The 16,950-nt window shown below is 38.0% G+C and overlaps 1 protein-coding gene across 2 annotated transcripts in view; it reads left to right on the top strand.

The window, feature by feature from the left end:
- Positions 1-16,950, top strand: part of CACUL1 (CDK2 associated cullin domain 1) — a 73,619-nt gene that overhangs the window by 12,449 nt on the left and 44,220 nt on the right. For both annotated transcript variants that reach the window (XM_055346187.1, XM_055346186.1), the window contains exons 2-3: positions 11,268-11,394; positions 12,499-12,601. In XM_055346187.1, coding sequence (XP_055202162.1) covers positions 11,268-11,394; positions 12,499-12,601 — 230 coding nt within the window. The remainder of the gene's footprint in view (positions 1-11,267; positions 11,395-12,498; positions 12,602-16,950) is intronic.

Here is a 16,950-nt window from a genome sequence, read left to right as displayed (position 1 = left end):
TCAGTCCCAAATCCCTAAAGGAATTGAATGCTGCTTACTTGCCCTTTAAATTGTAGCTCTGTAAGCTGTAGACCATATGTAATCACATGGTAAACTGTGAGACACCATTACTGTTTGATAGTGTGTCTTAGTAGGACAAACTGGCCTTCCATTTTTCTTTCTACTTGTGTAGTCATTTGACTGCTAATCTCTATAGATAGAGTTATGGATCTATAATTTGTAGTCGCATTCGTGCTGACCATCTGAATGGCATTTTATTCAACAAATGCTTATTTAGGATTTTCTGTATAGCAGGGTAATATTTTCACCCCTAGTGATGAGATAGAGTTTAGTGTGGGAGATGACAGATAATTATGTGTTACAATTAAACACTGTAGTAAAGTTATGTAAATACATGGTAGAGGAAAAAGAATCTTTAAAAAAATCAAAGTTTGTCAGGAGAGGGTTCTCTGGGTGGCACAGTGGTTTGGGCGTTGGGCTCTTGGTTTCAGCTCCTGTTACGATCTTTGGGTGGTGGGATCAGGCTCTGCATCCAGCTCCGTGAGGAGTCTGCAGGGTTTTTTCTCCCTTTGCCCCCTCCCTGTTCTGTCTCTGTCTCTCTCTCTCTCTCTCTCTCTCTCTCTCTCTCACACACACACACACACACACTCTCTTTCTCTCTCTCTTTCTCAAATAAATAAACAAATCTTTTAAAAAAAAAAAGTTTGAGGAGGCGAGATTGGCTAAAAGAGACTTCCTTTGCAAAGGAGGCATTCTGTGCCTAAAACCCAGAGTTGACATTTTTGGAACGGAGTGGTGCAAATTAAATCTAAATAGAATGGTGTCTAGATAGTGAGGGACATGAAATATTAAAAGTAGGATTTTCTTTTGTAGGATAGGAGCCACTGAAGGATATTCAGAGAGTTAACTTGGCAAAATTTGTTTTACTGTCTTAATTTAGATTAGAAAGCAGAGTGAATAAGGGCCTTGAGATGAGTTAGGGGGTTGTAATTGTAGTCTAGATAAGAGATAATGACTTGAACAAATAAAGCATTGGAAGAGATCATGTTTCAGATTTTGGAAATATTTGGGGACTAGATTCTACAAAATTTGGGGGTGAAAGGAAGGATACAGATCTGGGATGGGTATAGGTAGGGGTGTGTGTGTGTGTGTGTGTGTGTGTGTGTGTAGAACATATGTTCTTGTAGCTTCCTGAGAAAATGTGTGTATATAAACAAGTTTCACATCTTCTGTGTCTGAAAATTCTGCCTTCACTCTTGACAGTTTGAGTATAGAATTATTAACTGAAAATAACTTTTCCTCAGAATTTTTCAAGTGTTGCTTCATTGACTTTAAGCTTGTAGTATTACACTGGAGAATTCAGGTGCCATTTTAATTTTGGTTCTTTTGTATGTGACCTTTTTTCCCCTTGAAAAGGTATCTGGGCTGTTTTCTCATAAAATATGTCAATATTTTTCTCCCTTTACATTTTTTCTAGAATTATTGGTAGTTAGATGTTGAATTTCCTGTTTTTGACTTCTTTTTTTTTTTTAAGATTTATTTTTATTTATTTATGAGAGAGAGAGAGAGAGAGAGAGAGAGAGGGAGAGGGAGAGAGAGAGGCAGAGACACAGGCAGAGGGAGAAACAGGCTCCATGCCGGAAGCCCAACGCGGGATGCGGGACTTGATCCCGGGACTCCAGGATCGCGCCCTGGGCCAAAGGCAGGCGCGAAACCGCTGAGCCACCCAGGGATCCCCCCTGTTTTTGACTTCTATCAATTATTGCTATATTCTCTTAATGTTTTAGAAGAATTTCTTGATATTCTGTTGTTTTTTTTAACAGCTGCTGTATTTTATTTTAAGAATATTTGGATTGCTTCTTTTTCATGGCAGTGTCTTTAATTTTTATCTGCCTCTCCAAGGATGGTAATTACAGGGTTTTTTTTTCAAGTCTTAAATTTTTTCTTGATTATCTTGATCCATACCTTCTAGTCATATGTAAAATTGAAAAAGGCTAATTGTGGTAGTTCTGTGTTTATAAGGGACCTTACCAAGTATAAGTATTGGCCTTCACTTTTGGCTAGTTAGATGCAGAGCTGCTGTTTTGTTGGGGAACTGCCACATACTATTATGTGAATGTCTCTTCTCTGGCACTGTTTACTTTCTCTAGGGGAGGATCTTCCATTCTGGGAGAATGGTTGGGTTAGCTTAAGTGGAACAGGAAGTTAAGTACATTTCTCTTGGTCCATGATATTCTAGAATTTACGAGAGGAACAGAATTAGATGTTGAGTGTTTTTCATGTTGACTTTTGGCTCTTACTTAACCCACCAGCCCTGTGCTTTATACACATATGCTTGTGCATCTGCCTTCATGTATCTGAAGGGGAATCCCAGACTTGTATCTTTCAGTTTCTGCACAGATTAATCCTTCTCTTATCACTGTTTTGTCTACAGATTTGCAACCAGTCTTCACCTCTCCCTTCCCTACCCCCTATTCTCTGCCTCTAACCCACATTCATTGTATCCTGTCTTCAGGCCCTGTACTTCTCAGGATCCTGCAGGGCAAGATTAGCTTGCTTTCTGGTGTTTCCACGTCAGCACACACTGCCTTGTGCTACTGCTACTACTTCAGAGTTAAATTTTCCTGGTTTTAACGCCACCAAGAGATTGACTTGTTTAAATCATTTAAGAAAGCAACAGACTTTTAAAACTATGGTAGACCTGCACTTAGCATGATTTACACGTATGTATTCAGTTGAGCAGATACTTTCTTTATGAATTTAGGAGATTTTAGATTACTTGGGGTTAGAACTATAATAGATGATAGCCCTTGATGTTTTCTTTTCTTTTTTTTTTAAAGATTTTATTTATTTATTCATCAGAATGAAAGAGAGAGAGAGGCAGAGACACAAGCAGAGGGAGAAACAGGCTCCATGCTGGGACTCGATCTGGGTCTCCAGGATCACATCCTGGGCTGAAGGCGGCGCTAAACCGCTGAGCCACCCGAGATGCCCGCCCTTGATGTTTTCATATGTACTATCATAACCTGTTCATTTTAGGAAGTCTGTCACGGTCTCAGGTGTGATGTAATTGTAGAATAATGTTGTGTAGTAACTCTCCTGAAGGTCTGTAGATTTCAGTCTTGCTGTAGGCCACTGTAGCTGGTTTTCTGAGATAGTGATGAAGGATGTTTGTACCATTACATTTTGTGAAATTGAGAAATGTGTGGATTTTTAAGCAGTAAAAACAATAATGAAATGTATTTCCTGTACAACTTTTATAGTGTTTTGAGGATAGAAACATGTTATTTGAAGTAAGGCAAAGCAGATGATATCGTTTCATATAGTTAGTATGTTAACAAGCCTTTTGTAGACTAAAATGTATTCCGTTTGGGGAGGATAGGATAAGATGGAGTGGGAAGAACAGAACCCGTAAACAATGAGTTAATGAGGACTTACATGAAATAAGAATAAGATTAGTGTTATCTAATTGTTTATGTGAATGTTACTTCATTTTAACCTGGAATGATTTCTTAATGATCTCAGTAGACATTTTATATTGTCCATAGTATTTAATTGAATTTAATTGACTTAAACCACAAACTTTACTAAGACTTAGAAACTTCCTAAACAAATACCTGAAATCCGCAACTTTGAAAAGGTTTTTTGCCTGCTTTAGAAACAGTTGCTTCATTAGGACTTAACATTAGCACCCTTCCTTTATTGGCAAATTGAAATATACCTGAGTAGTAGGGTGGGTTTTCTTTTTTTTTTTCCTCCTTCTAATAAAGAAAAGGATATTTAAAGTATTTGGTAATTCCTGTTTTTTTTTTTTATTTACTATTTTTTTTAAATTGCTAGTTCTGTTTACTATTTTTTTTTTTTAATTGCTAGTTCTTTTAGAAACACCAAAGTATTACTATCTCTTTTGCCAGTATCGAGTTATTTCCTTTGGAGAGAAAGAAATAATTGGATTTTTTTTTTCAGTTTCTGTGTATGTATTAGAATATACTACCTTGTTCTGATTCTCCTGTTTTACTCTATTCCTTTTCTTCATTCCCAAAGGCTTCCTCTCATTGCCCAGGCTTTGTTCTTGGCCTTCAGCTTCTCTCTGTCCATTACTTGAAAGTTCAGTCATCTCCTTGTGCTGCAGAGAATAGATCATTCTACCAGGTGGTAATGTTTTGGACAACATAAGCTTACCAGATTGTTAGATGGATGGACACACTGCGGCAACAAGAAGTCATAATTTTTTTTTTTTTCCTGAGATCACATAATACTAGGCAAAGTTAAATAGAAACCCAGAGCTTTTTGTCCTGGTTCATTCTTTCATCTTATCTAGTTGTAATTGATTACAGTTAATCTAAAGCCATTGCATTTGAGACATAGTTTGGCCTCTTAATTTTGGCTTAATAATTCATAATTGCCTTTGCTGTATTTTTTAGGAGTCAATTCTGAATAAAGGCAGTGTTCTTGGTGGGGAGAAAAGGGATGTCGAAGAGTAGAACATTAAGGAATCTGATATGAAAACAGTTCCTAGCTGTTCTTTTACATTTTTCCTTTTTTAAAAGATTTTATTTATTTATTCATGAGAGACAGAGAGGCGGAGACATAGGCAGAGGGAGAAGCAGGCTCCATGCAAGAAGCCGGATAAGGGATAAGATCTGAATCCTGGGATCATGCCCTGAACTGAAGGCAGACACTCAACCGTTGAGCCACCCAGGCATCCCTAAAATTTTTGATACATTTACACCTTTATTTGACTCCAAGTTGTTCAGAACAGACTAACCATGTCCTGGAAATTGAGAAACAGAACACACCTGTGACCCTGACTGTCCAGTGGCTCTCAAACTTGAGCAGGTGTAAGAATGACCTGGAGGGCTTGGTAAACAGATTTCTGTATTGTGAGTCACTCCCAATTCCTCCCCAAGTTTCTGATTTAGTAGTTTTGGGTTAGGGCCTGGCTTTTGGCATTTACAACAAGTTTCCAGGGGATACTGATGCTGTTCTGGGTATCCTCACATTTTAAGAACCACTGATACAAGGTTATGAGAGGTCTTTGCAGTACACCAATTGTAAATTAATAATATAGGGATGCCTGGGTGGCTCAGTGGTTGGGTGTCTGCCTTCGGCTCAGGCCATAATCCTGGAGTACCGGGATCAAGTCCCACATCAGGCTCCCTGCATGGAGCCTGCTTCTCCCTCTACCTATGTCTCTGTCTCTGTCTCTCTCTCTGTAGTGAGAGATACAGAATAAACAAAATCTTTAAAATAAAGAAAAAAAAGAAAAGTTATTTAAAAAAAATAATACCTGTGATATAATTTCTGAATATATTTTCCTTTTATAAACAAGTAACAAAGAAATTCAAAAGAAATAGGAGAGCTTCCTTGATTTGCTTCAGCCTGTGTGAAATAAAATATACTTTAAGCTTTAATTTCAGAATGACTAGTGGTAGACCACCAATTGTTTTTATAGTAAGCATTATTTTGACTTTCATTAAATTAATTTACATATGTTATGACATATGTTATTGAGTACTTAGCATAAGCTAGATGCTGTTTGGAATTGGGGCTCTAGCAGAAAGTTTCTTCTCCAGGGGGTGTATGTGTCGTTTGAGGGAGATTGGTAATAAATGTCAAGTTTTAATAAATTACTCAGATAAAAAAGTATGAACATATTTACTCCTGCATGGTATAAATTACATATTTTTCGTGGTTTCTTAGTAACCTGCTAATAAATCCCTGAACCTTAGATTTCAGCTATTCCATGTGTTTTAAACTTTATTTCATCACAGTAAAGGTCAATTAAACAACTTTCTGAGGAAGTTTTAGGCTGCATGAACTTATCTTCTGTGTTACTAGGTTTAGGTTTTGTGGTATGATGTTTTGAGGCTGCCACTAGGGTTTTTACGTATTTTGAACTTAACTCTCTCCAGAGGGCAGTACACCGTTCAGTTCTTCGAGGTGCTCATTTTATTTTTATCTTTACATGAGGCTTCCTTTACTCATCTATGTTCCTGGCCTGGACCTTGTTGGCTTTTGAGTTTATGATATCTTCTTTAAACTGTTTGAAAAGAAGTTCATTATTTTTTTTAAGATTTTATTTTTATTTATTCATGAGAGACACAGCGAGTGAGAGAGAGAAAGACAGAGAAAGAGAGAGAGAGAGAGAGAGAGAGAGAGAGAGGCACAGATGCAGGCAGAGGAAGAAGCAGGCTCCATGCAGGGAGCCTGATGTGGGACTCGATCCTGGGTCTCCAGGATCCAGCCCTGGGCTGAAGGTGGTGCTAAACCGCCGAGCCACCGGGGCTGCCCAGTTCATTATTTTCAAGCTGGAAAATCTAACCTGGATAAAATTTAGTAATTTAATGATAATTTCATTTTTGTTTTGTTTCCATGCTTTGTGTTTCTTTTGGTCAATCTGAACTTTTTTGTGGACAGAGTTGGAAGTGATTGACTACACACACTTCTCTAACAAGAACTAGTTTTAAAATTCAAAACTACACACCACACACATTTACATACATGCTTTGTATATATTTGTATATATTTTTAAATCAGGGGTGGGTTGAGATTAGCAAGGAAATAACAAATACCTTAAAGTTTTTTGGACTGTTATTTTAAGTGCTGACTGCAGATTGGTACGAAAAACCTTCCTAATCTTTGGCTAAGAGTATATACCAGCAGGTGTTCATTCTTCAAACTACCTCTAGTTCTCCTAATATTCATCTTTATTTTCCTATTCTTTTGCTACTGTGGTGAAGATTGGCTGGTTTCATAGAAGAAAGTTATTAGCTCGTCCATTCAAGCTTATATAACCATATCAGAGACTGAGTGGCTTGTAAACAGCAGAAACTTATTTTTCACAGTTCTGAAGGTTGGGAAGTCCAAGATGAAGGTGGTGGCAAATTCAAATCTGGTGAAGGCCTGTGTCCTGGTTCATAGTAGACTAGTCTTGCTGTGTCCTTACAGGGTGTTGGGAGTGAGGAAGCTCTCTGCGGGCAGTAATTCCATTTGTGAGGACCTAACTCCCAAGACCTAATCACCTCCCAAAGGTCCCACTCAGTGCCATCATAGAGGAGGTTAAAATTTTACCATATGAATTTTGGGGGAAGGGACACAAATACTCAGTCTACTACAGCTAGCATTTAAGGTGAACTGAACTGGCTACCTATTTATTTATTTTTCAAGCAAAATATATGTAGAAATAGATTTTTTATTACATATTATATGGAAATGTAGAGTAGAAATAGATATGACTTTTTTTGATGTGGAAATAGGCTTTAAGATTTTTACCCTGATCATATCTTTTTCATTTTGGTGTTAAAGTCTCTTTTCAGAGATACTTAAAAGCAGAACATAAAAAAGAGAAACAACCACACCACATGAAAGATATTTGAGAGGCATCAGCAATTACCACTTCTTTAGTGGGACTCCTCCTTTAGTGGGACTCTGTTCTGTACTTACAGCTGCAGGACTTTACATTTTAGATTCTTCTTCCTTATTTGTATCTTTGACTTTGTAACACTAATCCTATTTTTATTTCATGTAAGTCCTCATGAAGTGTAAAGCCCGTGCTTGAGAAGTAGGGTTGCTCCCTATCCTTGCCCAAGGGTGGAGTCATTGATTGCAGCACTCAGAGTGCCCATGAGATTATGTTAATTATTGGCTACTGTACTTGAAGTTTTCTTTTTGAGCATGTCACCTACCTTCTTCAAGCTTCAATTTTTGGTGTAGAGCTGGTATGTGATACGATTTAGGTGATATATTGATTGGAGATTGAGTAGCCTAGAATCCCATAGTTAGAAAGTGATGTTCTTTCCAGTTTTTGTTTTCAGTTTTCTTTGAGTCCTTCAGAAAGCAGAAAAGTGGTATTTTGGAGCTAGTGTGTAACACTTATCAACATTGGTCCATCTCCATTTTTCACAGAGAAAGCAAGCTCCAGGCTCAGAAGCTCCTTTTAGCAGGCAATAGGACATGGCTAGAATTTAATAACACTGTATTTATTTTTATATCACCTTTTGTTTAATGGAAAACAACACTGCTTTTCTATTTTTGATAGATTGCTTTTTTTCTCTTTTTTTAAGCACAAATAGTTTTAAGCACAAGAGGTGATTCCCCTGCACCTGCAGGGGAGTGGAGACAGAAAAAGTAAGGAAGCCAGTAAAGAGGTCACCACTGTGGACAACAGGAGGGTAAGCCCAGTGGGGAGCTCTGGGAGTCAGCCTAGGACATGGCACCTCAGCCTTGTCATACTCCAGAGTAAAGGGAGATACTGGCAAATATATACCCAGTTCTTGGTAGTTGTTATTGAAGCGCCCTGGGGTGGTTAATTCTTTAGAACTTCCAAGCTGCCCCTCCTTCATTCAGTCAGAGCACCTCTGACAACACCGCATTGGTGTTGACAGTGGCCTCTGTGGACAGAGTGCATGGGTGGGACACCAATAATTTCTGCTGTCCTCTCAAGTATGCTCAGCTTCTCTTACATCCTCCTTGTCCTGGTGAACAACAGCCCCATCCTTTGGTGCTCAGGCGACAAACTTTGGAGTCATCCTTTACTCTTCTGTCACTTCCTCCATGTAAACCATCAGCAAATCTGGTTGGCTCAGCTTTTAAAATATATTCCAAATCTGACCTCCCTCATCCCTGCTGCTGCCACCTGGTTCAACCTACATCATCACACAACCTCCTGACTTTGCCCAGTTATGCCTTAGCAGCTGGATGAGCCATAGAAAACCTAAGTCAGATCACGTCACTTGATCTAAAACCCTCCAGATGTCCCCATCTTACTCAGAGTAAAAGCCAGTCTTTAAAAGTGCTTCTAAAGGGCTGCCCAGGTGGCTCAGAGGTTTAGCGCCAACTTCAGCCCAGGGTGTGATCCTGGAGACCCAGGAACAAGTCCCGCGTCGGGCTCCTTGCATGGAGCCTGCTTCTCCCTCTGCCTGTGTCTGTGCCTCTCTCTCTCTCTCCCTCTGTGTTTCTCGTGAATAAATAAATAAAATTTTTAAAAAAGTAAAAAAAATAAAATTGCTTCTAAGGCTCTCTGTGCTCTGGCCTTCTCCATCTTTGTGTGTGTCTTTGGACATGAATATACAGTTCCTTTGGTTTTTAGCCTTATATGTAGTCAAAACATTTGTTTCTTCATTCCCTTCAGTGTAGGAATTCATTTGTCAAGATTTTCATTCCATCTTTACTAGTACATCCTGGTTAATTTTTTTTTTTAAAGTTTCATACAGTAAGTTTTTATGGTATGTTGGTTTTGACAAATGCCTGGAGTGCTGTGTTCACTAGGACGGTTCTACATAAGAGTTTATCCCATGCTGCCCTTTGTAGACAGTCCTCCCTACCTTCGAGCTTCCAGTCTGTTTTTCCTTTTTATAGTTTTGACTTTATTAGTATCATATAAGTGAGAATCTTATAATATGTAGTCTTATATAATCTTATAATATGTGGTTTGATTCTTTAAGTTGGCAGAAATGCATTTAAGATTATTCTATGTTGTATGAATCAATAGTTCATTCCTCAAGTGTCCTTTAGAACAAATTTAGCAAGAAAAAGTGAATTGATTTAAAGAAAATACTGAACAACAATGACAGATGGCATATACATGTGAGAAACATTTTGAACCTGAATCTGGAAATCAGTAATGTGATGGAAAGGTGCTAGATAAGGCTTTCTTTATCTGGTACTCCTGGCAGTAATTAACCATGTACTTTTGGGGAAGTCAACTCTTTGCTCTCCAGTTTTTGATAAAATACCTGATCTAGTAGTTGTTAGCTCCTGTCTCCTGAGATAGTGGTGTTTCATAAGACAGAGTATTTTGGATGCCTGGGTGGCTCAGTCAATTAACCCTCAGACCTTTTTTGTTTGTTTGTTTGTTTTTGTTTTTTTTTTTTGTTTGTTTTTTAAAGATTTTATTTATTCATGAGAGACACAGAAAGAGAGGCTGAGACATAGGCAGAGGGAGAAGCAGGCTCCCTGCGGGACTTGATCCCAGGACCCCCGGAATAACAACCTGAGCCAAGGGCAAACACTCAACCACTGAGCCACCCAAGTGCCCCAAGCCTCAGACTCCTGATTTTAGCGTGGGGTGTGATATCAGGGTTGTGGGATCAAGCCTGGCGTTGGGCTGTGTGCTTAGCGCAGAGTCTGCTTGTCCCTCACCTGTCTCTTAAATAAACATAAAATCTTAAACTAACGGGGGATCCCTGGGTGGCTTAGCGGTTTAGCGCCTGCCTTCGGCCCGAGGCCTGATCCTGGAGTCCCGGAATCAGGTCCTGCCTCCAGCTCCCTGCATGGAGCCTGCTTCTTCTCCCTCTCCCTCTCCCTCTGCCTGTGTCTCTGCCTGTGTCTCTACCTCTCTCTCACTCTCTCTCTCTCTCTCTCTCTCTCTCTCTCTCTCTCTCTCGCTGTTTGTCTTCTGTCTGTCTCTCATGAATAAATAAGTAAAATCTAAAAAAAAATGTCTTGAAATTTTAGGTTCTTTGGATAGCTCTTTTATCCATGGGAGGCGGGGGTAGTAGCTCTTTTTAACGTTAGCATTTCATTGTTGTGAAGCAGCTGACACCCTGGATTGTTAGGACCAGGTGTTATAAAGCTTTATGAAACCTTGATTAAAGGAATAAGAGCCAGACAGTAGGAATGAGGTAAGCCTCATTGTAAGTCTCCAGTTCGTTTATGTTTTTTCTGTTGGGCTTATCAAGTGTAAGATAGGTGGAATCTGAGTCAGAGCTGTAGTAGTATCTAGGAAGTACTGGGGGTCCAAAGATCCCTGCAAGTTTCTGACAACTTCTTTTGTTACTGTAGCATTTGGACTTTAATCCCCATAGTCCTATTGTTAGGTAAATTTGTTCAGGGATGTCTCTGAAGATTGATTGTTGGAGTTCATAATTTCCCAGGACTTTATTGTGGTTCATGGATAGGCCATCTTGTCACATCATTGGCAATGTATTTTGGAGGGTGAGTGTGTGTTTGAGACTCAGACACTGTTAACAGATAACTGGAAAAGGAAACCAATGATACTTGCTTGTTTTGTTTTTATTTTTAAAGATGGACCCATGAACTGACCCATGTCATTCCTTTTTACATCACAATTAATGGCTGCTTTAATTTCCCTGGCAAGATGGCTGTATTCATTTTTTTGAAATAGGTTAGTAATTTAGTAGTATTTAGGTGATAGAGCATCAAATTAGATTAAGTGAAAGGAATTTGAGAGCACAGAATTGCTGTGATTTGTGCTTCCTTTGCATGTGGTATATAGTAATATTTATTTTATGTTTTACTTTTAGTAATGAATGTTATAACTATTGAAGATTATAAGAGCACATACTGGCCAAAATTGGATGGTGCCATAGATCAGCTTTTAACTCAGAGTCCTGGTGACTATATCCCCATATCCTATGAACAGATATACAGGTAAGTCAAGATTTCATTTACCTGGGTTTGAGAGGGTACAATAAGGTTCATGACACCTTGAAATATGGCAGTATATATACATATAATATTCATAAGGTGACTTTGTAGGTTATTTGTATATTTCACACTTAGAGGCTAGAGGTTTGGCTTATACTTTCTGCTTCAGAATTGGCTTTCAAATCAAGGTAGAGTTAACCCTAACTCACTTAGACTTCCTCCCATCTCAGCCTGCTACCCCTGCTATACATAATGAAGAACTTTGGAGGTTAGCGAAAAAGAATGACAAGTACCTGGTGTAAAAATCTGTATTTTTTGATCTCACAGAGAGACAGACCCTAGCTTAGTTTGTTGATGTTTATTGACACACAGTTCTGTCTTTGGTTACTTTGTTTCCCAGGTCCTTGTAAGTGGAAGCAGTGAGGACCTGGGGTGGGACATGAGTTCAACGCAGTCACAGAGGAGGAGGTGATGATAGTTGTGTTGTTCTACACAAGTGATGCATAAAGAGGTTACATTACAAACCTTTTTTGTGAGTTAGAAGCTTGGTGTGAATTATCACTCTCCTTTATTTTGACATGCATTGAAATGAGAGAGTGAAACTGGTTTATAAGTAGTTATCATAGTCCCAGTTTCAGATTATCACCCAATACTAAATTACCTAGTACTGCCAAAATGTGTAACACAGTACTCAGAAAGATTTGCAGATAGTGGTAGTAGCTCTTTTATCTGAACACTGATTAGGGCAAGGTAAATTTCTGTTTAAAAGTTGTGATTGGTCGGGGTGCCTATGTGGCTCAGTCAGTTAAGTGTTCAACTCTTAATTTCTGCTCAGGTCATGATCTTAGGGTCATGAGATTGAGCCCTTCTTTGGGCTCCCTGCTCAATGCAGAGTCTGCTTAAGATCCTCTCCCTCTTCTCCTCCCCTCCTCAGAAAAAACCATACTTCCTTGCTTTCTTTCTCTCTTTCGATTAAAAACTTGTGATTGGTTACTTTTATTAGGCCTGAATTATTTGCCCCGTGACTGTGTATCCAAAGTATGCATTCATCTTAGGTTGAATGCTTCACCGTTAACTTGGTTTTTCTGTTTTGGTTTTCCCCTGCAGTTGTGTGTATAAATGTGTCTGCCAGCAGCACTCAGAACAGATGTACAGTGATCTGATTAAAAAGATAACTAATCACCTAGAGCGAGTCTCCAAGGAGCTGCAGGTAAAGAACTGATTGTTACTGATTTTTGCTTCCTTGAGATTTTTGGACTGTTTGGAATTAGTCTGTAGAATACATTTTTGGAGGCTTGTTAATTTGATTATAGTATAAATTTATAAATATTTTCTAGATGAGTATGTCTATCCTTTAGAGTAAATTGGTAGAAAATTAGAAATAAATTGTGGAGCTTTTTAAATTGAATAGATGTTAACTGATTCCATTTATTACCATGTCAATGTTTCTTTTATTTAAAACTTTGTTATTTCTGCTAACTTCAGATTTTGATGACTTTTATAATAAACATATGTATATTTTAAGTTTTTACTGTAACATTTTTTGGTATTCTCTGTGGAAAGTGGTGTTTGCCTGCTAGTTTCTGATATTTGCTAATATAAAAACAGTTGAAGTCAGCATTTTGTTGATAAGCCCTCTTTAGATGAACGTAATCCCAGCTGTAAAATCTGGATGGGGCAAGCTGTAGAAACATTCTGTTTAAGGAAGCACTTGGCTTCTGCTCCCTGCCCCTCCCTGCCTTAGTAAAGTTTCCAGTGCTTGAAGATCTGGGACTGTCTTTATGCCAGGGCCAGATAATATTTTAGTTCTGATGTAGAAATAATATGTTGTGTAGAAAAGTCATTCAGCAATAGATGACCAGGGTCCATATCACACTTAGGAAGTGTTCCAGCAATTCTGAAATACCCAGTTTCTAGCAACTGTTGGGGCCTGCTTTGGCCTTGGATATTGTTCCTCACTTACCTTGTGCTCTGAGGTATCTTGGTCTTGTTTACCCGAAACAGTTGTTATACTAATGTAGCTATTTTTTTTAAAAATTATAGTGAGAGGAAAAAAAAATTACAGTGAGAGCTATGTTTATCATAGCCAAAAGTATACTTTTCCTATTGTTAGAGTGTAAACTGTTTTTTTTTTTTTTAAAGATTTTATTTATTTATTCATGATAGTCACACACAGAGAGAGAGGCAGAGACATAGGCAGAGGGAGAAGCAGGCTCCATGCAGGGAGCTCGACGTGGGATTTGATCCGGGGACTTCAGGATCATGCCCTGGGCCAAAGGCAGGCGCTAAACCGCTGCGCCACCCAGGGATCCCTGTAAACTGTTTTATTAATCTTTTTGCCACTTAACTGCGCAGTCTTTGCTCATTTAACAAATATATTTAGTACCTAGGCTTGTATTTAAGTTGTAATTGAAACCCAAGATCTGTGCATTATAGCTTTGAGTTAATTTGCTTACTAATTCTTGCCTCTCCCTTTGCCCTTATTTCTCACATTCAGTTCATTACCAAATCTTATTTGCTCCTCATTTCTCCCTTGGCTCTTGTCCGCTTCTGTTCACTTGCCACTGGCAGTCCAGGCTACCATCCATCCTCTCGTGTTTTACTGAAATGCTAATCCTCGCTGGTTGCTCTGCCTCTGGTCTTCACGCCTCTTGCTTATTCTACATTTCTGTCAAAGTGGTTGTTTCTAAAGCATAAATCTGATTATCTTTTTTCTCTTAGATTGAAGTTTAAACTTTTTAATATGCTTTAAGAAACCTTTCATGATCTGATTCCTGCTTATTTCTGTGGCCTCTTATATTACGTCTCTGCTCCTGTATACTGAATTTATTTCAGCTCCTTGAACAGTTATGTAGCACTCTCTCTCACTTCTTGGCTTTTACCATGTTAACTTCACCGCCTAAAACATTCTTTGTTTTTCTCTGCCCTCTTATTTTTTTGGTCAGTGTGAATTTACAATTTTGGCTGCAGGTTGGATATCATTTGTTTTGGGAAACATTCTCTGATACCTTGTTCCCTGAAGCCTGGGTTTGGGGACCATTTGTGCCTCTGTAACACCTCGTATATTATTGTAGTTCGTTTGTGTATTATAATTTCTTATTTAGCTGTGTCTGTACTTCCCTCTGTCCCCAGTATTTTCTGAGAGGGCAAGAAACATGTCTGACTTCTTTGTTACTGTGCTGTTAATACCTAGCCTAGTATCTGATACATATGAGGCATTAAATACCTTTTGAATGAAATATATATCACATGTTTACCAGTAAATAATTTACTGCTTGTTTGAATAAAATTTTTCTAGTAGAAATCTGAATGTGATCATGTTTTTTATCAAACATTAGGTGGGCTTTGGGGTTCAGGGAGTACCAGAGCTTTCCTTAGATCAACAAGGAACTCAATATCCTCAAAAAGGGTTGTTTTATTAACATTGACTTGGCATTATTGAAGTAATACTAAATAATCTTCTAAAACGGAAGGCAAATCATTTTGCTTCAAATTATCAGGACAAAATATGTAACTTGTCTTATTTGTATCTATGAAATGTGAATTGGAAATTTTATACTGTTTATTATACTTTTGGGCTCTGATTTCTTATTAGATCATGAATTTGACCAACAGAATTGTGATTTGCTAAATTAATCATATTAGAGTTTTTGGGTGAATTTTTCTCGTATTTAGTTTTTCTAAGCACTGTAAGACCTCTTTTCATTCTTACAGTTAGAATGTTGTTTTAAAATATTTTGCGAGGGACACTATAATATGGTGTTATCAGTGATAGCTCAGTCTAACTGATAGTTTTGGAAGGCTCCTTGGCTACATTTTTGCCATGAGTTTGTTTGCCCAGTTGTCAGTAATGAAGGTAACCTGTAATTTGCCCAGCTGGGCTGTCTGGGGTACTAGTACTTTGGAGTCACTGAGGTTCAGAGAGTAAGTTTTGGATATTTTGGAGAATGAGCCCTGTCATTGTGCCTAGAGTTCCTTTATTCTTTATCATGAATGTCTGATTGTTCTGTTGCACCTTTCTTTATTGATGTACCTTCATTTATTTAACTGTTTTTTGATTGAGGAATATTTACATTCCTTCTAGTCTTTGGCTATTACTTACTAACAGTGTTGCAGCATTGACTACATCTGACCATATCATAGTTCGCAAAAGTAGTACCAAAGTAGCATTCCAACCAGTTATGTATTTATCAGTGAAGTGCCTGTTTTCCCACATCCTTGCTAATACAGCTATATTATAAGAGTAAATAGTTTTTACATTACACAGTAGGAATTTTTATTAAAAACTAAAACATAAGAGTGCTATCTCTTTTGATGTTAGTATTTTGGAAACTATCCTGATAAATGTAAAGATAACCTGTGATGTAAAACCAGGGAATTTAGTTGATTTTTAGAATCAATACATGTTCTACTTATAATTTAGCAATATGGGCTATAAAAAAAAATCTTCAGAATGGTATCTTTTGTAAGATTATAAAGTCTGACCATTGTTAAATGGCCTAGTGAAGTGGATAAAAACACGGGGACCTTGGTTTTCATCTTAATTCTGCTATGCAGCTGCTGTGTGCCTTTTGATTAAACATGCTAATACTATTCTTAAAAATTTTCTCAACACTGAACTGAAATGGCTTTACTGAAATATCTGGTTTCTTTAAGGAGAGTTCTAAGATACTTTGTCTCCTACTTCCTGCTTGGCCAATCCTCTGTTGTTTTCCCAGACTTAAACTCATTAGTGTCCACCTGTGTGGAGTGTTCTGGAGTTCTCGTGCTGTCCTCAAAACAAAACAGACCATTGGAATTTCCTCTTTCATGGACTTATAGCATCTTGGCAGTAACAACCCTGTTAGCAGTGATTGTGTTGTATACAGGTCTGCATACATGTCTGGCCACTTTACAGGTCCTCCATTGAACGCAGGGATTCTGTCATGTGTGTCTCTTTATGCTTCATGTCTGGCACCATTACAGCTCAGCAAATGATTGTTGAGTAAATTGCTCAGCAACTAAATTTGACCTTTACCATGGAAAGAGTAGCATAATTAGCTTCACATGATTACTAATCTTTATGTTCTCTAGGCATTTGGGCATTTTATTTATTTAGAGTTCAGTTAATTCGATTTATTAATTTATTCAGTGTCCCAAATATGTGGCATAATCTTTGCATAATGTCTGCTTTTATAGAGACCTTAAGAGCACTTTTCACATGGAACAGAATGGGATACATTAGCCAGAAAAGTTGTATTTTGGTTGGAATGTTTTGTTTGCTGCTCTGATTTTAGAAACAAAATACTGTTGTTATGAGCTAAAACAAGAGTGGGATGAGTTGCATTTGGCAGAGATAATCAGAAATGTAGTGCTGGTGTTGATAATCAATAAGTTGGACCTTCAGGGCATGGGCCTTTATCTTTCAAGGACATCTTAAAATAGCTGCTGGTTTGTATAGTTTACATGTCAGAGTGATTTATTCATCTCCATCAAAAGGCATATCCTGTTGGTGAGACTGAGTGAAGAGTATATGAAATAATGTTCCATATTCTCCAGTTATTGACTTAAGAGCTTGGT

This window comes from Nyctereutes procyonoides, unplaced genomic scaffold (assembly GCF_905146905.1).
Source record: "Nyctereutes procyonoides isolate TBG_1078 unplaced genomic scaffold, NYPRO_anot_genome, whole genome shotgun sequence".
In the NCBI taxonomy this organism is placed as follows: Eukaryota; Metazoa; Chordata; class Mammalia; order Carnivora; family Canidae; genus Nyctereutes; species Nyctereutes procyonoides.
This window is presented reverse-complemented; position numbering and strand designations above follow the sequence as displayed.